The following is a 24,744-nucleotide window of genomic DNA, read 5'->3' on the forward strand; positions in this document are numbered from 1 at the left end:
GCTGTGGGCGCATGTCACATGCATGACAGGCTGGGCTGTGATTACAGCACCAAAGCATCTTTACATTCTCTTCATCATTTAATGTTCTAATTACAGCTCCATCAAAGCCATTGCCTCTTCACGTTTTGTTAAGATTATCAGTAGGTTATGACTGAAAATAGTCAACCCTAATATTATGATTTTGTAAAGTAAATAGATTATTTTGAAAAATGGATGTTTGTAGAAATACCATGAACTTACAAACACACTGCGGTGTCAGGACCTTGAACACAAGGCTAGTAATGACATGAGCTGGTAAGTAATCAACCCTGTCAGGCTATATCACTACAAACTAACTATACAATTTTGGCTGAGATGCCACAATGCAATTGGATAACAGTTCAGGACATCATGTGTCTGAAAGCATGTTTGAAAGGTTGCAAAATCTACAAATCACCATTTCAAATAGGAAGTTTTGTGGAGTGACCGAACACTGATCTGCAGATGCAGGTCCCCGTATTGTTCAGAGTTTAGTCGTATCTAGTGATCCTGATCAATGTTCTACGGATCGCTGAGTGATGATGTCAGCTGAGGGGGGTGTGGGTGGTCTATTCACGGCTCTGTGTGTGTGTGTGTGTGTGTGTGTGAGGAGGGGTGGCCGTGCACTTGTGCAGTCTTTCTTTGGCAGTCTTACTCCTGCCTGGAGCCCAGCTCAGACTGGCAGCAGCAAACTGACACTGATCATCCTTTTAGTGTCTTGTGTTCATGATCAGCAGTTACTCCAGGACTGTGGTGTTTATCAGAGCTGCTGAACTTTGTCATGTCTCTGCGGTGCACACAGCGGAGGTGCACGGTTGGACTCTGCTGCCTCCTGCTCACTCTCTGCTCCTGGATCTCAGCGTTTAACCTGGACACAACAACAATGCTCATCAAGGAGGGTGAGGAGGGAAGTTTCTTCGGCTTCTCTTTGGCTTTACACCAGCAGCTCACACCTGAACCTCACAGCTGGTGAGTCTATCAACTGGATTATTACTCGGTTTGTGTCGAAGGCAAAAGAGCTCATTGTCAAGAATGATTGTGACCTGAAACATGATCTTATAGCAACACTCTTCATTGGTGTCAATACTTAAATAACACTAGGAATCGTATTTTTCTCTTTGAGATTTTGGGTATTGTGATAAGTCAGTTTGTTAATGTGTGTTCGTGGGAGATAAAGCATTAGATATGTCTCATGCTGAATCCCTTTGTGATCAGAGACAGGTCTGTTCATGCTCAGAATGATGTTCAGTCAGTGACACAGCAGATATTGTCGTGCACAGAGACTGTTAAAGCTGGACGCTTGCGGTCTGTCAGACATACAATGAGTGTGTGAGATGAGTTACAGTCAGAAGCATTACGCTGTGCTGAGCTCACTGCTTATTATCAGCTATTATTAGTGGCCAGCATCACTGTTACTATTGCTCATATAAGGGTGATAATGTATGAATCCCCTAGCACTAAGCATTATTTATTTGAGTATTTGATTCCACAAATCATGTGTTCTTGCGGAGGGGTTTGTTGCTTTTCTAAGTGATCAGGTGCATAGTTTCACCTACTAGACTAGAAAAGGGTGAAAAAGACATCAAGACTAGAATCTAATAGAGACGTATATATTGTGATCATGTTTTAACTAATTGTGCTTTATAATGTGTGTTCACTTCCTTTAAAGAACCTTGGTAAAATTAATACATACATATTAATGTATTATATATTAAACAAGCCTTTTGTGCGTTGCATGAAATCAGCAGTTACATCATGTTTTACACCTTAGAACCAATGCAAACACCAAAACACCATCACACCATAAACTATAATGCTAGTGTGACTGCCAATGAACATACATGAATGTTCAATGATTTGAATGTAAAATAGCAAAGCATTTTTCCACAGCTTGAATACCCATATAGTGCCATAATACATACAGTATGTCACGATGGTTGACTAGCAAACCATTGATCATCTAGTCACCTAATGAGGGCCACGAGTGGTGCTGACAGTACCCGTTATACAGTGTGTCTCTAAATTCACTACTATATTCATCAATGCAGCACTTCTGTAAGAAATCCATCTCTGATTTCAGTGTACACATGTACACTGTTGTGTCTTTAAGATGTCAAGTTAGAGATGTTTAGAAAAAGTGTTTTCAGACACCTGTGATCTGATCTGATCTGTCCAGCAGGAGCACATCCAGTGTCACGTCTGATGACGCATGATGTAAATAACACCTCAGTTGAGTTTCTGTGGAACCATACCATTACCACAAAACGTGACGTGTAAACTCTGCTGATCACTAATTGACTGGAGAATATCATCACTGAACTTGAAGAAGAAACACAGCAGAACCAGCAAATGATTGAACACAACTGTTGAACGAACGAGCGCACCTATTTTAACAACTAAATATGGCTGAAACGTTTTTTAGGAGTAAATGTGAATAATCTCACCCACTCTTAAACGATACTAAACTGCAGTGGAAACGCAGACAGTGCCGTGCCGAGGAAAAGTGCCATTAGTATGGTGGTCCCTGAGCCAGTCTGATTATATAGTAAGGTGACCAGACGTGTCACTTCCTGGGGACACGTTCTGCACAGGATTTCTTAATTAAATAAAATAACCAGGTGTTGGTTGTATCCGTGTCCCTGGGAAGTGGCACGTCTTGTCTCTTTATTACACGGGGCTTTGTCATTCACCACTGACTCATCTCTTCTGTAAATGTGATATCTCTGTCTATGAAGTTTAACTTTTTCCCCTCTCTCTTATGTAAAAGTATCACTCTCTTCTCTATTCATAGTGTCCATCAGACCTGTATGTTTACTAGCGTCCTACACTCATACTGCAGTCTGTCTGTCTCCAGCGTCTAAAAGGAGCTTGTGTGTGTTCATGAGCTATACGGTTACAAGACACTTTTTTAGCAAGAAGCTGTTAAAAGATGTCACATTAAAAGTTTAATGTCTGACGCTTTAAGTGGGTTGAGTTTAGGCCTGAATCAAACAGAAAGGATTCCTTCAAAATCTGACACAGGTTTCAGTCAGTGGCTAATCTTTCTGTTCTCATGGTTAACTGGCTCCCAAAAGTTACTACTTATGCATTACCATTTAAATGTCTGTTTGTTTGTTTGTTTGTTTTGTCTTTGGTTTTATTTGTATTGTTCAGGTTGTTTAATTTCAATATATTGTTCATTGATCCTCGAAGGGGAGCTTCAGAAGTACAGCCAGACATAAACCCAATCTCCATGACACATTGACTTCTGGTGCTTTTCTCCCTCTTTATAAACGTTTTTTAAAAGGTTTAGAGTTTCATGTGATTCGATCCAGGGAATTCCCGAATATATGACTGTTGAACATTGACTACTAACCGCATTAAGTAAGTGTACATGTCGCAAAAAAATGTTTGATGTTTATATCTCTTTGAGATCATCATTTCTAATGCCTCTGGTATGCCACTGATCCTTCTCTGACACACACACACACACACACACACACACACTGGTTTCCATGTTTTATAGGTTCATTCCATAGGCATAATGGATTTTCTATTATCCAAACTGTATTTTCTATCCACTTACACTAACCCTGCACATAAAACTTGCACCTCACACAAAACTACAGCCATTTTTAGATAGTCAGGAAACTTCATTCTGTTTGACTTATAAGCTGTTTTCCTCATTTCCCTATAAGGACAATGATTTTGGATACTGCCATTTTTGTTCGGACATTTTTGTGTGCCCATATCATATCTGAACTACACGCACACACACACACACACACACTAACACACACAGTGACATCAGATCTTCCTTGTCTCAGTGTACAGGCAGTAAATGCACTTTTGGACACAAATGATTGGCCTTGTATAAGGAAGTCACATGGTGTCGTCTGGCCTGCTGTTACTGTGTTTGCACTCTATTTATACTCAACTCAACAGAACTGCTGCCTGTTATAAACTAAAAGAGAATTGACCCGACCTCACAGCCTTCTCCAATATAGGACAGACACATTAACTCATTATGGTCTGTTGACTACGTATTTATTTAGATTTTAGCTAAATTTGTTTTTAAGAAATACTGACACTGCCTTGAATACCTTCTCTATTTTTACAAATAAAATTAACAAACAAACAAATTCATGGGACAGGTTCTCATACGATGACTCAAGCTGGAAATCACATATCACATCAGTTCCATACACACACACACACACACATAAATATACAGTGGTGGCCAAAATGATTAGAACACTAGTATTTTCAGCAACTAAAAATGGTTTTAATTCAGTTATTTCTATCTTTTGTTGTAGAGTGTCACTAGGAAATATAAGATTACATTTCCAAACATTCATTTTGTCATTAATTGTAATAATCCAGGGAGATTTTTGTTTGCACAAGGAGTCTGACAGCAGCCAGTGCTGCACACAGAGATCTGATCTCATCATCATCAGTCTGTCTGGAGTGACATGAAGAAACAGAACCAATTGAGACAGACTCAATCCAGAAGAACTGTGGCAATGTGGCAAGATGCTTTAAGAAACCTGTCAAAAACCTGTTAAAATTCCATTTGACTTAATCTGGGCAGAGAGTATATGCCTATTCACTTCAGAATTCTTCTAACTTCTTCTGTCCTCTGTCACATCATCAATAAACCCCACTAACACCAGTTTCTTCACATCATTCTGGTACAGGTAGATCTTAATGTAATTTATAGATGTTTTTTGTTCTTAAAGTCTATTCTGGCCATGTTTGCACCTAGTAGTGACCCTGTGTATTTGCTCTGGTAAAGTCTTCTCTTGATTGTAGACTTTGACAGAGACACGTCTGCCTCCTGGACAGTGTTCTTCTCGTGGCTGGATGTTATGAAAGGGTTTTTCTTTACCATGGAGAGGATCCACCGGTCATCCAGCACTGTTGTCCTCCGTGGACGTCCTTTGACTGCATGATGTGCTTCACAGCAACAGCTTCCAAACACAAAGGACACACAGACTTTTTACCTGCTTAATTGATGTAGAAATAACAAAAGAATAGCCCACACCTGTCAAACGTAGCTGGGGTTTGGAAGGCCCAGGTGCAGGTTGTGGTTTAATGGTTTAATTTGTATGTTTGGTCTATTTATTTATTTAGGCTATTTACCAATATTTTTTTTTTTTTTTTTTTTAAATCTGTAGGTATCCAGGTACAGAAACCAAATAATCAATGTAAAATAGAACTGCATAGTCTTCATTGTAAAAATGTAATACAATTAAACCAAAAGGTATTCAGACACCTTCAACATTTGACATTATCACAGTTTATTCACTATAGTTTATAAAATGGTAATAAAATATGACAAGAACTCAGAGTTAAACTTTGTCGTCACAAATTCATCTTGATAATTTACATTTACATTACATTTAAATTTAGTTATTTAGCAGACACTTTTATCCAAAGCGACTTACAGATGAGGACAGTGGAAGCAATCAAAAACAACAAAAAGAGCAATGATATATAAGAGCTAAAACAAGTCTCAGTTAGGTTAACACAGTACACGTAGCATGGGATTTAAAATAAAATAATAAATAAAAAGAAAACAGATAGAATAAAAAAAAGAATAGAGCAAGCTAGTGTTAGAGGTCTTTACACAAACACACACACATACAATTGCATAATAAATGAAAAGAAAATAGAATACAAAAAGATTAGAAAGGTAGTTAGATTTGTTTTTGTTTTTTTTTTTAAGAATAGAATTAGAATAGTGAGTGTTAAAGTTAGAGCAAACTGATAAACAGAGGTGTGATGTGCATTATTTTTGGCTCATTAAAAATTAATCTTGCTGCCGCGTTCTGAATTAATTGTAAAGGTTTGATAGAATTGGCTGGAAGACCTGCCAAGAGGGCATTGCAATAGTCCAGCCTGGACAGAACAAGAGCTTGAACCTAACAAGAACAAGAACCTAATGATGCCATGTAGCAGACAAGAGAAGTGGTCCAAGAACTGAGCCCTGAGGCACCCCAGTAGTTAGATGTTGTGACTTGGACACCTCACCTCTCCAAGATACTTTGAAGGACCTATCTGATAGGTAAGACTCAAACCATTGAAGTGTGGTTCCTGAGATGCCTTTTGCCTGTAGGATCTGGTGGTTAACCATGTCAAAAGTAGCGGACAGATCAAGCAGGATAAGTACTGAAGATTTGGATTCTGCTCTTGCCAATCTTAGAGCTTCAATAACTGAGAGCAAGGCAGTCTCAGTTGAATGTCCACTTCTGAAGCCAGATTGGTTGCTGTCAAGGAGGTTGTTGTGTGTGAGAAATGTAGATACTTGGTTGAACACAGCTCGTTCAAGTGTTTTTGCAATGAAAGGAAGAAGGGAAACTGGTCTGTAGTTCTCTAAAAGAGATGGGTTGAGTGTGGGTTTCTTAAGTAGTGGAGTTAATCCAGGCTGTCTAAATGATGAGGGAAAAACACCAGTGTGGAGGGATGTGTTGTTGATGTGAGTGAGTGCAGGTACAACTGCAGGAGAAATGGCTTGAAGGAGATGAGATGGAATAGGATCAAGCGGGCAAAAGTAGTAGGGTGATTAGAAAGGATGAGTTTTGAGACTTCTGCCTCAGAGAGTGAAGAGAAGGATGTAAATGAGTGTAAGTTTGCTGGTGATATGAGCTTGACTGATTGTGATGTGGAAAACTGTGCACTAATGTGTTTAATTTTATTAATGAAAAACGTAGCAAAGTCGTCAGCTATTAGAGATGAAGCAGTAGGTGGAGGAGGAGGAAAAAGAAGTGAGGAAAATGTTTTAAAAAGCATGTGAGAGTTAGACGAATTGTTAATTTTGTTATGATAGTATGTCATTTTAGCAGTGGAGACATTAGCAGAGAAGGAAGATAGGAGTGACTGATAACATTAAGGTCAGTAGTATTTTTGGATTTGCGCCACACCCTTTCAGCAGCTCTAAGCTTAGAACGGTGTTCGCATAGAACATCAGATAACCAAGGGTCAGAAGGGGTGTTACGGGCTGGCCTGGAAGATAAGGGACAAACCGTGTCTAAACAAGATGTAAGAGTGGAGCAGAAAGTATCAGTAGCACTGTTAGCATCCAAAGATGCAAACAGTTTAGGGGAAGGAAGTGAGCCGGGAGGGTGAAAGTGTGCGTAGGTTACGTCGAAAGATGACATGTGGAGGGGTAAGTGAAGTGTCAGGGACCATGTTGAGGTTAAGAGTGAGGAGGAAGTGATCCGACGTGTGCAGTGGAGTAACCAGTTCATGATCAGTAGAGCAGTGTCGTGTATAAATAAGGTCCAGTTGGTTGCCTGATTTGTGAGTAGCAGTAGTTGACACTCAGTTGAGATCAAAAGAGGCAAGCAGAGAGTGGAAATAAGCAGACAGAGGTTTATCTAGGTGCATGTTGAAATCTCCAAGCATAACTAGGGGAGTACCATCCTCAGGAAAGGTTGAGAGCAACACATCTAATTCATCCAAAAAGTTACCCAGTGGTCCTGGGGGTCGATAGACAACTACAAAATGTATTTTAAGAGGGTAGTTAACAGTAACAGAATGAGATTGTAAGGAGCTGTTGATACCCAAAGATGGTAAAGGATTAAATTTCCAATCATTAGAGATGAGTAGACCAGTACTCCACCTCTTCCAGTCGAACGGGGGGAGTGGGAAAATGAGAAATTATTGGAGAGTGCTGCAGGTGTAATGATAATGTTAGATAACTTTGAAAGAAAGGTATGTAGTGGATTATGATCAACCAAAAATTCAGACAACTGTTGGTATGACAATATTTACACAACTATCAATACTCTGTTGAACAATTACCTAGCAATGCTTAACTTTGTTCAGTCTGTGGTGTGAAAGGATGCATTAGAAGTTAGAGAAGAAACACTTTAGCAAAACATGGTCAGGTCAAAGTGTCAGAATAATTTTTGGTCCCAAATTTTTTAGCAGTTTTACTGGTAGTCCACTGTATGAAGAATTTTGGTGTATTATATGTCACAGTTTACTTTATTTTGCTATACTCACTAACATAAATTAACTATAGTACCCTGCACCCACTATTAAACAATATATATAAAAATTTGTATCTGGGGACTGAATAATTTTAGGTTTGACTGTTGATTAATTCTTGTTAAAACTAATAAGTAATTCAGTCAAGAGCAGTGAGTGACTTTAATTTTCTTGGATTAATATTAAGGACACCGACAGCAGCAAGTAAATTAGACACGGTCAATTTAAGGGACAATGCATCCAATTAATGATACATATCCGATTTTATTCTCCACTGTTTAATTTAACTTTAGACATAACCAACAGTTTTTTTGAGAATACTCTCCAAGATGGGTATTTTGACATAATTTTGTATGTATTTGTTGGTAAAAGAGCAAAAAGAGGCAAATTCTGTGTTCAAGCACTTTGAGACGTGTCTCTCTGCATGCACTCTGTGTGCACAGGACACAGCACTCGGGTGCTGAATTGGGCTCTTTCACATCTTTTTTTGTTTGCATGATTCAATTGTAATTTGTATTTGTTCATTCAGGTGCAGGGGGACGCAAAGGAGGATGTTGCTGTCTTTCTGCGTTTGCACCACACATGGTGTGCTGGTGCACAGTTGAGTTTTTCCACGTCTTGTGTTTAAATGCTTTAAACTGATTTGAATGTTTAAATTGGCAATTTGGCATGGCTTAAAACCCGTGCAAATGATAAGCTTGCCTGTCAAGTGTCCTGAGCGTCTTTTTAGGCTGGTCTCAGCCAGTCGTTGAGATCACCGGGGGGCCCTTATAATCACCCCACTAGCGACGGTCCTGCACCTGTCCATGAAACAGCTTTTGAGTTAAATTTCCATTTACTTATTGTCCCTTGAAAAAGGGAGGAGGTACATATTAAAGAGCTTTTTGATGAGAATACCATCAAATTAAAGCTCAGAGTGTGCACTTATTCCCATATTCATTATATAATTTTCTTATATGGGCTCCTTATATCATTTGGTTCTTTGTTGTCCTTTTAGAGTTTCTAAGTGTCCTTTTTTGGAAAGACATCAAAATTTTCTCTTGAAAAAAGCTTGCAGAAAATATAGATTTTTGAGAATAAACCTTCAATCTTTTGGTTTACTTTGCTGGATTTAGCAAATGATGACAAAATAGACATTTGAAACAAGATAAATGGTCTTTGCTTAATTTCATGAAGTGTGCGATTAATCACGATTAATCACAGAAAAAGGATGTGATTAATTAGATTAAAAGTTTTAATCCATCGAAAGCCCTAATATATATACATACATACATATATATATATATATATATATATATATATATATATATATATATGCAGAATTAATATGATTTCGGGTTTGAGTCATTTTGCTTTTCCAGTTGGAAAAAAGTTGTGTGTCTGTGTAATAGGATGAGCTCACTGTACTATATTGTCGACCATTGAGTTATTTCTGTTGTGTTGGACCTGAAAAGTGTGTGTGTGTGTGTGTGTGTGTGTGTGTGTGTGCGTGTGTGTGTGTGTGTGTGTGTGTGTGTGTGTAATTTACAATCAAATACACAAAGAATGCAAAATGTGGAGCAGTAAATGTACAGCTGAAAGAAATACTGAAATAGAGCAGGAGGGGGGATCGGCTCATTGTCCTCCATTTAGATGCCATTCACATAGAGTCTTTTTCATGCTAATGAGTTCCCAGGGTTTTTGGAGATCTTGTACCACATCCAGGCACCACAACACAACACAGAGGGCAAGACACGGTCCCTAACATTCTGTCTTCAAAGATCTTCAGCTTTCTTTCCCACTCCATAATACAAAGCTTGTTAAAAAGAGTCAGGGGCTCAAAAAAGGGTATGCAATATATTCAACGCCTGGACATTTGTGGTTCTTGCAAAACCTTTTTATCGAGACACAGTGCCATGACAAACTCTGGTAAATCTAATCCTTTTTTCTCTCTCTAGACCAATCAATTTAACAGCCTTAACTTAAAAAATAATAATAATAATAGAAAAAAAAAAATAAAAATAAACAAATATATAAACACCTGGTCATGTCAGTGTACAAAGTCAGATCACCAGTGATACAAACAGGCTAAAAGGCAACATGATAGTTTTTAGGGGATGCCAGCAAGAATGTCTGAATCCAAGTTTTCTACCATGATTCCGTCAAAAAAAGAGCATGTGCATCTCATTTGAAAATATGTGCGTGTTTTTCCAACCACCTTCAATAGCGAGGAGCCATCTGTCTGATGAGCTGACTGTGTACAGCTGGAGACTTTAAGGCCCAGTTTGGTGGCACATGCTGCCCTTATCATGTTTGCAGCAGCACCACTGTCGATGGCAGCCTAACGGAGCATGACCATGGAAAGCATTGAGGCGGGTGACTGCATGATGTGATTGAACTGTATCACCTAAGGATTGCAGGATATATCGTCGCTGTCATGCTCAGACTCGCCATTGTGTGACACGGAGAGCCAGCAACTTGCCATGCCCTGGCAATGAAAGCTTTGTCTGGAGGAGGCAGGAAAGGACACTTACTGAGGAAGTGATTGTCCATTCTGCGAGCCTCCATACAAAGTGAGCAGGATTTTGTAATCGACCCAGTGATTCATGTTTCTGTCTTGGAGGTTTAGACCCAGACAAGCGCATAGCTCTGTGATAATCATCCAAAGATTTTTTTCCCAACTTATGTAGTTACCTAGAATTTTTTTTTTTTAAGTAATTTAAATTTTAGGTTTCAGGCCACTTATAGAATGTGCTTGACCAGATGTTGGTAGCCTGCATGGAGGAGACTACCATGGCTAGACTTAGCATTGGGCTTGAGTGGACTGCAGAAATTCAGAAATTATTAGCCGCATTTTCACTGTGCACGTGTGATCTAAACAGGCCAGCCAGGGTTAAAGGTTACAACTACGACCTTAGAGGCCACAATCAAACAGCACACACTGATATTTATGATAATTTCTCATAGTAGAAGGACACGGGTATTGAATCGCATCTGCATCCGATTGGTTTGGTGTCACAATGCTACTTTAAACAGTTACATTTAGCCTTTAGACCCAAAGAGCCACATTTAGAAAGATAAGGATAAATGTTAGTTTTACTTTGCCTCCTAATTGTCATTTTGTTCACCTGTGTTTGATTAACTCACAAGTTCTTTTATTTTATCCCCTACAAATACTCTGTTTTCCCTTAATCGGTGTCCATTCTCGTTAATGATATATTGGTTTTCTTGCCTATCTGCTGGATTTTCTGATTAAAAATACCTTTTGTTTTTCTCTCTCTCGAATATCTGCACATCTCAAATGTACAATAAACAACTACTTACAGAGTAACTTTCAGACACAATTCAGTTTTGGTCCTTCAGAAAGAAAATAGAACAAAAACCAGAACAACTGTGTTTTGTCTTCACATTACAGCAAATGATTTAATCAGACTATTAATACAGTCGTTTGCAAAGTTAGATGAATCAGCTTTTTAAACCAATCAGTTGATTCAGTTGGAGCAAGAGCTTGGTTTGCATTGCCGGCAGTAAGTCAGACCTGTTCCCGGTGCATGTTGGACTCCGGCAGGGCTGCCCTTTGTCACCAGTTCTGTTCATAATTTTTATGGACAGAATTTCTAGGCGCAGCCAAGGGCTGGAGAGTGTCCAGATTGGGGACCATACGATTTTGTCGCTGCTTTTTGCGGATGATGTTGTCGTGTTGGCCTCCTCAGACCAGGACCTTCAGCGTGCACTGTGACGGTTTGCAGCTGAGTGTGAAGCGGCTGGGATGAGAATCAGCGCCTCCAAGTCCGAGGCCATGGTTCTCAGTCGGAAAAGGGTGGATTGCCCACTTCAGGTTGGTGAAGAGTACCTGCCTCAAGTGGAGGAGTTCAGGTATCTTGGGGTCTTGTTCACGAGTGAGGGAAGGATGGAACGTGAGATTGACAGACGGATCGGTGCAGCTTCTGCAGTAATGCGGTCACTGTACCGGTCTGTCATGGTGAAGAAGGAGCTGAGCTGTAAGGCAAAGCTCTCGATTTACCGTTCAATCTACGTTCCTACTCTCACCTATGGTCATGAGCTGTGTGTCATGACCGAAAGGACAAGATCCCGGATACAGGCGGCCGAAATTAGCTTTCTCCATAGGGTGGCTGGGCGCTCCCTTAGAGATAGGGTGAGAAGCTCGGTCACTCAGGAGGAGCTCAGAGTAGAGCCGTTGCTTCTCCACATCGAGAGGAGCCAGCTGAGGTGGCTTGGGCATCTATTTCGGATGCCTCCTGGACGCCTTCCCAAGGAGGTGTTCCAGGCACCTCCCACCGGGAGGAGGCCCCGGGGAAAACCTAGGACACGGTGGAGGGACTATGTCTCCCGGCTGGCCTGGGAACGCCTCGGGGTTTCCCCGGAAGAGCTGGAGGAAGTGGCTAGGGAGAGGGAAGTCTGGGCGTCTCTGCTTAGACTGTTGCCACGCGACCCGGCCCCGGATAAGCGGAAGATGATGGATGGATGGATGGACATTCAAACTTTGATTATAGCCTAGACATGTTGCATATTAACTGTACCATTTATGAACCGCAAAGCATATGTTTGTATATTTTGTGTTACTCCATAATGATGTTCTATTTGAGGGCATTTGTAGTGTAGGTAGAGGGCCCAAACATAACCTCAAGCCCAGGGGCCAGAGACTACTGATGTAATGAATTATTAAAAAAATGTGCAGCTATGATTTTGTTTTCTTTAAATTGGTAACTGTTCATGACGTCGTAACAACATTTAAAGTGTTAGTCTTCCTCTGCAGGATATTGGTTGGGGCGCCTCAGGCCCGGGGCATAGGAACTTTGTGGAGCAGCCGTCCCGGTGCACTGTATCGATGTCCAATTACACCAGAGAAGTGTGAACGAGTGGACATCGATGGACATGGTAACACTTATTAAGACCATTTTAGCTTCATTTTTATGTGATGAACTAAAATGTATGCTCTCCTAAACTGTATCCATTCAAGGAAAAATGTTTCTCGTTTTCTCAAGTGAGTCTGGACCGAGAGAGCAAAGACAACCAGTGGTTGGGTGTCACAGTCAAAAGTCAAGGAATTGGTGGAAAAGTAGTGGTGAGTATGTTTTATATCTGTGACAGGTAGATCAGACATGTATACAATAAATAACATAATGGGGTTAGTCAGCCCTGCTCCAGGAGGGCTGTCAAAGGCCACCTCAGTATGAAGAGTCCTTGGAAGGCAGCCTTCTTTTCACCTTCTTCTTTCAACATTTTTAAAAGGATACATTTTGTGTCCCTGAAACACCCACAATCATCAGCACTGAGCACGCTCGAGATCAGCTCCAGCCCAGCAAATGTGTGACCCTTGTTGCATTCTACATCATGACCACTATGCACACTAAAAACACAACCCGATAGAGAATGAACATAGATTTAAACAAAGATAGATTTATTCCAGTACTCCCTCAGAAATGGGATTCAAATCAACTCAAGTATCTCATCCATCCCTGTTTTCTTACAATGTGGACTTTCAGTCCTAAAGTTTTAATTTGAAAATCAAAGCACAATTATGGAGAATGGGGACTTGGTCATCGTGGCATGAGCACTACATGATCCTGTTTGTGTTGTGATGTCAGACATGCGCTCACCTCTATGAGCTCAGACAACACGTCAACCAAACCTTTGAGACCCGTGACCCGATCGGACGCTGTTATGTGCTGAGTGAAGATTTGACCGAGAGAGATGATCTGGATGGAGGAGAGTGGAAGTTTTGTGAAGGTCGTTCTCAAGGACATGAGCAGTTTGGATTCTGCCAGCAGGGCCTGTCAGCTAGTTTCACACCTGACAAAAACTACATCCTCTTTGGGGCTCCAGGGACCTACAACTGGAAAGGTAATGAGATATGCTTTTGATGAGCTGATGTTTTTTTTCTCTCTAAATCATCCTTTTCTCATCTACCCTCATCTCAGGGCTGTTATTTATGGCCAGTCCAGTCGAGGATGCTCTGGTCTACAAAACACTGGAACCGTCCAAAAGCTCATTTGAGGACATCGCTCAGAACAGTTACCTGGGTTTGTAGACAAAAAAACATTGACGTGTTGACATTTCAATACTATAGTTTTTGATATGCAAATTCCATTACACTGGTATTGGCTACTGATTTTGTGGTACCCTAACACGAATAAACTCATATAACATAATCACTGACCAACAGGCAAGATCAAGATTTGTTTTCATTTGTAAATGTGTCCCTTCTCATAACAGGTTTCTCTGTGGATTCAGCCAGAGGTATTATGAGTAAGTCTGAGCTGACGTTTGTTGGTGGAGCTCCTCGAGCCAATCACAAAGGAGCCGTGGTTCTGCTACGGAAGGACAACGTCTACCGGCTGATGCCTGACCACATTCTGTGGGGTGAGGAGCTGGCCTCCTCCTTTGGTTATTCTGTGGCCGTAGCTGACCTGAACAGTGATGGGTAAGACACTTTATATGTCCATGTGTAAAGCCATGAACCTGATGTGCTTAAAATCTAACAGGATGATTCCACCTACAGTTGGACAGATCTTGTAGTGGGAGCTCCGAATTTCTTTGACCGAAAGACTGAGATTGGAGGTGCTGTGTATGTGTACCTGAACCCGGCCAGCCACTGGGAAAAGGCACGACCGATCCGGCTCAATGGAACATATGACTCTATGTTTGGGATGACTGTCACTAGTGCTGGAGATCTGGACCGGGATGGTTATGAAGGTAAGAATGAAATCAATTGTGTTTATATGCTTTAGTTCATGGTATCTCAGAAAAACAGATTAGACTGAATTCTGGATTTGGTTCTTTGTAAAAAAAAAAAATAATAATAATAATGCAATGGAATGTTGTATTACTGTTACAGCACAGAAGTGAGTACACTCCTGTGTAATTACACAATACTTATAAAGATCTTCTCATACGTTTTTTTTCTCTATGTTGAGCCTACTTGTAAAGTGACATACAGAGCAACCTCATCCTTATACCTATTTTACCTCAAATTCTATAATATATTTAAAAAATAGATATGTAACAGTTACATCTGTCACGGTTTGCTAATGTGAAGAGCAAGGAGATGAAGAAGCGAGGAGTGGAATTCAAACATATAGGCTTTAAACACTTCCAGGGAACAAGGAAAACACACGTAGCTAGGGATGACATAAACAACTCTGGACGAGGGAGAACAGAACCGGCTAGAACTCAAATAGGGCAGACAGGTGAGGAGGTTAACTGATAACAAGGAACACCTGGAACTAATAGAACTAAATGGGGACAGGAAGAGAAAGGACCGAATAAGAGCTAAGAAGGTACATGGGAAGCAAAACACACACAAAACAAGGAACAAAGTCTGACAACATCATTGCCCCTACACTGTAAAAAAAAGAAAAGTTGTCTTACATTAAAACTACAAGGTAATTTGCTGCACAGCTTTTTTGAGTTTACTCAACTTTTAAACGATTTAGTTCACTTAACTCAATTCACTGAGTAAGGTCACATGTCTCCCAACTTAAGATCTTTTGTTCAGCTGATTGAGTTTTTATAGTTAAAAAAAAAAACTTTTGTTATGTAATTTCAACTTTTAATGTTATTTTCACTTGACTTAATAAAGTACGTTCAGTTGACTACAAAATGTGTTTTTAAACAGCATCACAAGGTTAGAAAAACTGCTTGATATTTTGGTCCAGGTATTATTTCAAACCAGCAGAAACACATTGGTAACTTTAGCCATACTCATTCTTAAAAAAAGTAATTAAATGAGTAGGTAGAAAAAAAAACATTCAAAGTGCTATTTCATTCAACAGGTCCTAAATACTTTAAATGTTCTATGTTTAACATTTTAAATTGTTAACACAAAACATGTAACAAAACGAGCAATATAAGTGAAAGTTAAAGGAGTACGCTGACTTTTTGGGGCTTTAGCCTATTCACCGTATCCACCACAGTTAGAGTGAGGCTCCTTTGTCTGTTCGGTGTTGGCGCGCTTCATTGCACATGCGCTAATTACATGGTCGTTACAGTGCACATGCTCCAACCTCCAACCCAACTTGTATGCTTGTTAACTTGAATTTACAAATTTAATTTACAATTAATTCTAGGTTGGTCCAACAACTGTTGAACCAACGTCTTTTCACTAGTTATGCCAACATTTTAGCATTTAGTTGTCCAGTTAACTAAAATATAATCATTAGTCTAACTTTTTGTGAGTTGGATTTTTTTACAGTGTATAAGGCCTTTCCCTTAAATAAAGAAAGAAGAAGAAGAATGGGTCCCACTTTATATTAAGTGGCCTTAACTACTATGTACTTACATCAAAAAATAAATACAAGTTCTTATTGTGTTCACATTGTATTGTTAATTTGTTTTGCTGCTATTGAGGTGGGAAACAGGTAAGGTTAGGGACAGATTTGGTGGTATGGGTAAGTTTAAGGGTGTGTTAAGGTGTGAGGGATGGGTCAACCGTGTAATTATACATGTAATTATAGAAATTAATTACAGATGTAATTACGTGCAGATATTTTTCAAATATAATTACAATGTAAGAACATGTATGTACACAATAAGTGCATTGTACCAAATTAATAATTTAAATTTAAGTACATAGTAGTTAAGACCACTTAATATAAAGTGGGTCCGAAGAATGCATTGTACTTAGTATATGCTCTTTACTGGATGAGTTGTGTTGTTCATTCTTTAAAAAAAAAAACCTTTAAAAATGGTTGGATTTCATTGGATTTCAATCAGATGACATACCTTTCCAGGTTCCTTCTTTTCATAATCATCTGTGACATTGGCAGTGTGCTTTAAATCATTATCTTACTGTAATATGGTTGCACTTTATTTTACAGTACGTGTATTAACATGCACTTATAGTGTACTTACAGTGTATTTATCTAAGAAAGTTCTGGTAATACAAGGTAACTACATGGGGTAGGGTTAGGTTTAGGGTTAGTACCTAGTTATTACTTAGTTATTGTAATTACTATAATATGTACATAGTATGTACATGAGGAACAGGACTGTAAAATAAAGTGCTATTCCTCATCTGCAGACTGGACGTAATCTTGTCAGCCAGTATTTTGGTACATAAACATGCATTTATGGTGTCATCTACAAATGTCATCTCCTTAGACTCAACACTAATGTATCCCTGACCAGGTTAATGCCACATGAGATGAACATCTGAGATGAACAAATTTATCATGGACTCATCAGACCAAAGACCATGCTCCCAATATTCACCTAGGCTTCTTTTCATGTTCTTAAGCAAAGGTTATACTTGTAGTTTTGTACTGAAGAGCAAACAAGAGCCTGGATATGTCTACCTGAATTGTCAAAGAAACTCCCATGATATCCACTGATAACCCCTGCGCATTTTTTTTTTAACTATATTGTGCAAGTAGTGCACTTTCCGTAGTGTTATTTTAGGAGGATGGCCATTATCGCTCTGATTAGTGGTGCTCTGGCTCATTCTATAGCGCCTGATTCCTGTAGCAATCACTGTTTTTAGTTGATCACTGATCTTCCTGTATCCTTTTCCATCTTTGTGAAGTCTCACAGTCAGATTTTTCAATTCCTCAGTCAGATATTCTCCATCTGGAGTTGTGATGCAGACATGCAGATGGACACAGCTCATAGGTCTATCACTGCGTTGAAAATCACAGTGTTATCAGTTTTGTTTGTATGATGTTGGTGGTGCATGATGAAGGTGTTTTCACGTTTATTGTGCTATTTTCTACTTTGGGACCTGCATTTGTGGTTGTCCATAATAGAAAATACTCTACTTGCCAAATTAGAAAAAATGCAATTACAGAATTGAATTTTTTTTAATAATTTGATATTTTTTATTTGATTGTGTTTGTTTTCAGATATTGCTGTTGGGGCCCCATTTGATGGAGATGGGAAAGTTTTTATTTACCATGGCTCTTCATCTGGCATTGATACCAAACCCTCTCAGGCAAACCTTCTCTCTCTGAGACACACACACACACACACACACAAACACACACACACACATACACACTCACTCACTGGCTCACTAACTTAAAAAACACAAAGGTGTGCTCAGGCGCATTGTTGGCACATTGCTATTTTGAGAAACTGAAATAGACTGCGCTAAAGACCAACTCAAACCTGGTCTAAAGTCTGGCGCAATATTTTTTCTTTGTTATTTAAAGAACATGTTAGTAATATGTGCCTATAGACGGGTGCACAGTGCTCGTACACTTTGCTTATTACATGCACAAATGCACAGAAAGCCATTCACTAATGTACAAGACATGATCCACAAATATGTGCAGTGATCTACAAATGCACAGAACACAACTCACAAATGAAAGTTGTGTTTGTATGGAGCCCCGCACATGGTATGCAAGAAAAAATAATTGTGCACACGATTTACTAATTCGTTCCCTCGATGTACTAAAACATGCACATGTTCACTATTTTGTTCCCTCGATTTGATAAAGCGAGCACACAATTTACTAATTTGTTCTCTCTATTTATAAATCGTGCACACAATTTATAAAGCAAAGGAACAAAATAGTAAATCTTGCATACTATTTAACCTACTATTTTTGTCCTGCATGCCATGTCCGGGCTCCGTATGTTTGTAATGATATTTGTGAAAATGTTTTTTTAATTAGCAAATTTAATATTATGTATTTGTTAATTTAATTCACGTTTGTGAAATCCTAAGATTAAATTGGGGATTCCACTCTATTTATTTGTTAATATGTTTATTTCTGATAATATTCATACATTCATTTTGTGGATCATAATCTATTAATTTGGAATAATGCAACAAAAATGTCTCCATCTCTATGCACTATACTGAAGATTGTTCACACAAGAAATAAGTGCAAACTAATTGCTGTACTAAAGTAATAACATTCAGCCAAGAGTGTCATCTCAGCATTCTGAATTTATCTGTCATCATCTCAAGGTTCTGGACGGGCTTAATGCAGGAGTCAAGCGGCTGGGCTATTCCATATCTGGAGGACTAGATGTTGATGGGAATTTGTATCCAGATCTAGCTATTGGTTCTCTCAGCGATCAGGTTGTGCTTTATAGGTGAGATATGAACTGCCTGTATATGTTATTGACATGAGTTGTGAATTGAAAGCATGTGTCCTGTAACAAAAATAACTACTGAATGTTTAAAAATAGATGCCTTGCAGTCATTATTACTCAAGAGACTTTAAAGATCTTTTTTGACTCTTTGATCGTTTGTCCATTAGGTCACGTCCAGTGCTCCACGTGATCCGAGACATTTCCATTGAGCCTCAGTATATTGATCTGACACAGCACAACTGCCAGGAGCAAGATGGTGTTTGGTCAGAAGTTACTTTTTATTGATTGCATTTTTTGCAATTAGATGAGTACTGAACAATATCTGTATTTATGTCCTTATATTCATCTTGTTTGGAAACTTGTAATGTGTGTGTTGTCTTTATCTAGTGTGGATGTGAAGGCCTGCTACAAGTACACTGCTTATCCTGACACCTACTCACCAAATATCAGTAAGATAAACCACATCTACCATCACAAAATACAGCGTAAGTGCAGACATACACATATGTATGAATGTTTGTATTGCTCTCCCACATCAGCACTTGGTGTACATTTTGAGGCAGACATAGAGCGCAGGAAGTTGAGTCTTCCTCACAGAGTTCACTTCCTGAAACACCGTTCATCAGAGCCAGAGTACGTTCATTCGGTGGAAGTGGAGCTACATGGACAAAAACATCCTGACTGCAAAACAGTGACTTTTGTTGTAAAGGTAGAACATTCATTAATGCATGCATTCAGTGATGTCAGATCACAAGTGGTCATGCATTTGAGATGCATGTTAATATTAGGTGAAATGGGAAGGAACTCTTATGTTCTCATTTCACTAGGACAACATTCGGGACAAGCTGCGGCCCGTCTCTCTGGCTATCACACACACTATACGAAGAAGCAGACATGGCCACCACACGGGACATAAACACCATAACCAGCTGAGCCCTGTACTGAGCCTCAGTCCCTCAAACACACTCTACTCTGAGGTAAAACACATGGACTTTCTGTGCTCTACTCTTTGAATTTGGTTGTGATTGGTCAACCGCTGCATTCTGTGTTCGGATGTTTGTGTATAATGACTTTCCACTGTACATTTGTCTCATGAAAGACTTGTCCTTCATAGCTGTGTGAGTTTCATCTCTCTCATGGCACCCTGTGTTGGGTTGCATAATTAACAGGAAAAATAATCAAGATTACGATTATGGCTGTTGTTACAAATTATGAGCTTTTATATTTAGATCTAGTGCCTTTGGATGAATGGTTTCTAGTTAGACAGTTTCTAACAATGTATTCCACATGTCTCATGTTTAACTTCTGCTTCACGTTTACCTTACACATTCACTGGTGCACTTAGCATTGATATTAGTATTCCCATTATATTTGTGTGCAGCTAGCAACAGTCATTACGGGTGTTGTGGTATTGTCATACTGTATCCTGGTACAGGCTACATGATGAATATGAAATGGTCCACACAAAGTATTTCCATTTCACTCAGTGTTGCATATTGCAATATTGCCCTCAAAATTGATATTGCATACCAGTGTATTAATTGGTAAGTAATCAGATATCAACTTTTGTAAAAAGGTATTTTTTTACTGTACTTTTTTATTGTATTTTGTAAAAAGGACTAGCTGTCTGTACATTATCTTTTATGTAGCATTCATGGAATGGTAGTTCCAGTATCCCATCAGAAACTCAAAAAGAGTGTCACAACAGTAAAACTGAATGTGCAATGCTTAATGCAAGCGTTCTGTCTACTACTCAGGTCAATTTTGTCAGAGAAGGGTGTGGTGAGGATAAAATATGCCAGAGCAACCTTCAACTCTCCTATCAGTTTGGCACAAAAGCACCCATTTCAAATGCCTTTATTCCTCTGCCACGGTAAGTGCTCATACACATATGTTCTGTCTCAGTCACTGCATGTTTAGAGTGTGAGCTGACCACATCTACAGACAGTGCTGACATGCTTCATGGACATTCAGAGTCTTAACTCTGACATCTCACATATTTCCATACAAGGGTTTAGTATTAATAACTCTACTCATCATTACTTAATTACTCCCACATGCTTTGCGTTTAGAGACGAGTCTGATGTGCCAGTGTTCTCTCTGTCGGATCAGAAGTCAGTAGTGCTGGAGGTCACGGTGACTAACATGCCATCTGACCCAGAAAACCCACAGGAAGATGGAGATGATGCCCATAACACCCAGCTACTGGTGTCTCTGCCCAACACTCTCTCGTACTCTGGACTCATGGGGCAGCAGGTCTATTTGTGTCTCAGTGACAGCCAATAGTCTCTTTTCTCAGTCATATTTCTCCTTGTTTCCTAACCCTGACTGCTATGTGTGTTCGTGTCTTGAAGGTATTGTGTGAAGTGAATCAGAACGGCTCTCAGGCGCTGTGTGAACTGGGCAATCCGCTGAAAAGAGAGGCGATGGTAAAGTAACCTTCTAACATTGCACATTTACACTATTCTCACCTTCAAGAAACTGAGTCTGACGATGAATTATTTATGACAGGTCAAATTTTATCTTGTTCTGAGCACTTCTGGGATCACTATAGAAACGATGTCACTGTCTGTTCATCTTGAACTGTCCACGTGAGTTCAGACTTTTCAGTTCTGTTTTCTTCTGTTTATTTTGTGAGCGAAACAAGAATCTCACAAATGATGTGAAATGCATGTGTAAATCGCACACAGGATAAGTGAGCAGCCTGCTTTGGCCCCCGTCACAGCGTATGCACGGATGGTGATCGAGCTTCCTCTGGTGCTTAGCGGGTAGCTGTTCACTTCCTGTCTCTGATTTTTGATGTTTACACATGTTTTCTGAAATAACAGCTTATTTTCTCATGACTGCTGCTCTCACTTCAGTTTATTGCAAAATGTTCTGTAAATAGATTTATTCATTTGTTAGGATATCTCATTAAATGTTCTTTAAACGTGTCGACTGGGGTTGATAAGTTGTCTTGGTCTCCTGCAGACTGGCTCGTCCCCATCAGCTGTTCTTCAGCGGAGCAGTGAGGGGGGAGAGTGCTATGACATCACTGCAGGACATTGGCAGCGCAGTGGACTATGAATTCATTGTAAGTTTTTTTTGCTCAGAAGAACCTGCATCACATCTCAAGTGCTGCTCTACAGATTTTTTTGAAATTCCACATTCTTGTTCGTAGGTTTCTGTACAAAGCTAGCATTTGTTCATGTTAAGAATGAGTAACAAATAGTGTCATCTAGGTTATACTAGTCAGTAATAAATAAAAACAATGAAACTCATAAGCAATAAACAAAGGGTGGCTCAGTATCTGAATGTATATAGACAAGAGCAGTGACTGATTTTCTTTTTTAATCATTATTATAAATAGAGTAGAATTTAGTATGAAAACTGCTCTGAGACCGGGGGGAGAAATCAGTGACATCTGCTGCAAAAGAGGTGGGAGATGTCACTTCTGCAGCAGTGATTTCAGGTCGAGTCTGTCACAGTGTCTGGGTTGTGTTCCCTGGGTTTCCACTAGGTTTCCTCCTTTTCCCACAGTGTTTATCATATTATCACTTCCTGTCTCCTTATTTGGTCACCTTCCTCCTTGTTTAGTTAATTGATTGTTCCCCACCTGTCTCCTGTTTCCCCATTATCCTTTTGTGTATTTATACCTGGTCTGTCTGAGTCTTTGTCACGGAGTCCTTGTTTTATGTCATTTGCGTGATACTTCCCTGAGTCTGCTCTGTATGTATGTTCGTGTTATGTTATTGGATATTCTGGTTTTGACCTTGCCTGGACTGTTTACGTCTTTTGGATTGCCCCTCAATAAACCTCGTACCTGCATTTGGATCTCTCCCTTGTTTCTTGTATCACCGTACGTGACAGAAGGACTCCGTCACCCAGAGATCCAGCGGTATGTCGGTCAATGCTTCTTCCCCAGCCACCGAGCGGGAGAGAGGCGATCGCTTTGAGGGAACCCGCCTGGTCGTGTTTCGCGGGGCCAGGGGAGGTCGCCGAGGAGGAGGTGGGCGAGAGGAAATTCAGCACAAGATGGTCGCCAACCCAGCGCCGCTGCGGTGCAGAACCACCAACCCCGCACCACGAGGCAAGATGGAAGCCAGCCTGACCCCACAGTGCAAGATGGCTGCCAGCTCAGCACCAACGCCCAGGATGGCCGCTGACACCCTTCTCGATTACTTCGAGATGCTATCAAGGATCCTAGATGTTCCCAAGACGGTTCACGTCATGGCTGCTGAGCTAGAGCCACAGCACAAGATGGCTGCTGAGCTAGAGCCACAGCACAAGATGGCTGCCAGCCATAGAGCCACAGCACAAGATGGCTGACTCAACGCCTGAGTCTCCAGACAAGGTGCCACCGACTCGCCATCATAGAGGGCGGAGGAGGAGGAAACAGGCGCCTACCGTTCCTCAAAGCCCGGAGAAAGTTCCCGAGCGGGCCGCTGCCGTCCAGGAGGACGTTCCCGAGCGGGCCGCTGCCGTTCTGGAGGCTGAGGCGGTGTCCGATGCCGAGGCGGTGACCGATTCCGTTACGGAGGCCGAGGCGGTGCCCGATGCCGAGGCGGTGCCCGATGCCGAGGCGGTGCCCGATGCTGTTCCGGAGGCCGAGGCGGTGACCGATGCTGTTCCGGAGGCCGAGGCGGCGCCCGATGCCGAGGCGATGCCCGATGCTCTTCCGGAGGCCGAGGCGGTGCCCGATGCTGTTCCGGTGCCCAATGCTCTTCCGGTGCCCGATGCTCTTCCGGAGGCCGAGGCGGTGCCCGATGCTCTTCCGGAGGCCGAGGCGGTGCCCGATGCTGTTCCGGAGGCCGAGGCGGTGCCCGATGCTGTTCCGGAGGCCGATGCTGTTCCGGAGGCCGATGCTGTTCCGGTGCCCGATGCTGTTCCGGTGCCCGATGCTGTTCCGGTGCCCGATGCTGTTCCGGAGGCAGAGGGGGTGCCGGAGGCCGAGGCAGTGTCCGTTGCCATTCCCGAGGCGGTGCCCGAGGCCGTTCCCGAGGCGGTGCCCGAGGCCGTTACCGAGGCGGTGTCCGAAGCCGAGGCGTCTCACGTCTCCACAGGCAGTCCTAATTCGAGTCAGGTGTTCATGGACCCTCCAGAGTCGAGTCAGGTTCCAGTTGACCCTCCAGAGTCGAGTCAGGTTCCAGTTGACCCTCCAGAGTCGAGTCAGGTTCCAGTTGACCCTCCAGAGTCGAGTCAGGTTCCAGTTGACCCTCCAGAGTCGAGTCAGGTTCCAGTTGACCCTCCAGAGTCGAGTCAGGTTCCAGTTGACCCTCCAGAGTCGAGTCAGGTTCCAGTTGACCCTCCAGAGTCGAGTCAGGTTCCAGTTGACCCTCCAGTGTCGAGTCAGGTTCCTGTTGACCCTCCAGTGTCGAGTCAGGTCCCAGTGGACTCTCCAGAGTCGAGTCAGGTCCCAGTGGACCTTCCAGAGTCGAGTCAGGTGATTGTTGAATTTTCAGAGTTGAGTGAGGTTCCGGTTGACCTTCCAGAGGCTAGTCAGGTGCTTGTGGTCCCTCCAGATTCAGGGCTAGTCACCGATGACCCTCCAGCGTCAGGGCCAGTATCCGATGACCGTCCAGAGTCAGGGCCAGTCACCGATGACCGTCCAGAGTCAGGGCCAGTCACTGCTGACCGTCCAGAGCCAGGACTAGGTACCATGGACTCTCCAGAGACAAGGCTAGTCATCGTGGACCGTTCTGAGTCAGGTCAAGTCACTGGGTGGCCTTC

At 41.3% G+C, this 24,744-nt stretch overlaps 1 protein-coding gene across 2 annotated transcripts in view; it reads left to right on the top strand.

Moving 5' to 3' along the window:
• Nucleotides 1-637: 637 nt before the first annotated feature.
• The window catches only part of itga7 (integrin, alpha 7), a 32,264-nt gene continuing 8,157 nt past the window's right edge, over nucleotides 638-24,744 (top strand). The window contains exons 1-19 of one of the 2 annotated variants that reach the window (XM_059537033.1): nucleotides 638-987; nucleotides 12,749-12,870; nucleotides 12,978-13,057; nucleotides 13,581-13,836; nucleotides 13,914-14,015; nucleotides 14,209-14,416; nucleotides 14,495-14,688; nucleotides 17,832-17,920; nucleotides 18,908-19,035; nucleotides 19,203-19,298; nucleotides 19,423-19,484; nucleotides 19,575-19,744; nucleotides 19,863-20,012; nucleotides 20,793-20,908; nucleotides 21,108-21,291; nucleotides 21,390-21,464; nucleotides 21,547-21,626; nucleotides 21,726-21,803; nucleotides 22,006-22,108. In XM_059537033.1, the coding sequence (XP_059393016.1) occupies nucleotides 800-987; nucleotides 12,749-12,870; nucleotides 12,978-13,057; nucleotides 13,581-13,836; nucleotides 13,914-14,015; nucleotides 14,209-14,416; nucleotides 14,495-14,688; nucleotides 17,832-17,920; nucleotides 18,908-19,035; nucleotides 19,203-19,298; nucleotides 19,423-19,484; nucleotides 19,575-19,744; nucleotides 19,863-20,012; nucleotides 20,793-20,908; nucleotides 21,108-21,291; nucleotides 21,390-21,464; nucleotides 21,547-21,626; nucleotides 21,726-21,803; nucleotides 22,006-22,108 (2,481 nt within the window). In that variant the 5' untranslated portion in view covers nucleotides 638-799. The remainder of the gene's footprint in view (nucleotides 988-12,748; nucleotides 12,871-12,977; nucleotides 13,058-13,580; nucleotides 13,837-13,913; nucleotides 14,016-14,208; nucleotides 14,417-14,494; nucleotides 14,689-17,831; nucleotides 17,921-18,907; nucleotides 19,036-19,202; nucleotides 19,299-19,422; nucleotides 19,485-19,574; nucleotides 19,745-19,862; nucleotides 20,013-20,792; nucleotides 20,909-21,107; nucleotides 21,292-21,389; nucleotides 21,465-21,546; nucleotides 21,627-21,725; nucleotides 21,804-22,005; nucleotides 22,109-24,744) is intronic. The other variant, XM_059537034.1, reaches the window with a different exon arrangement.

Source organism: Carassius carassius, chromosome 44 (assembly GCF_963082965.1).
Source record: "Carassius carassius chromosome 44, fCarCar2.1, whole genome shotgun sequence".
Classification (NCBI taxonomy): domain Eukaryota; kingdom Metazoa; phylum Chordata; class Actinopteri; order Cypriniformes; family Cyprinidae; genus Carassius; species Carassius carassius.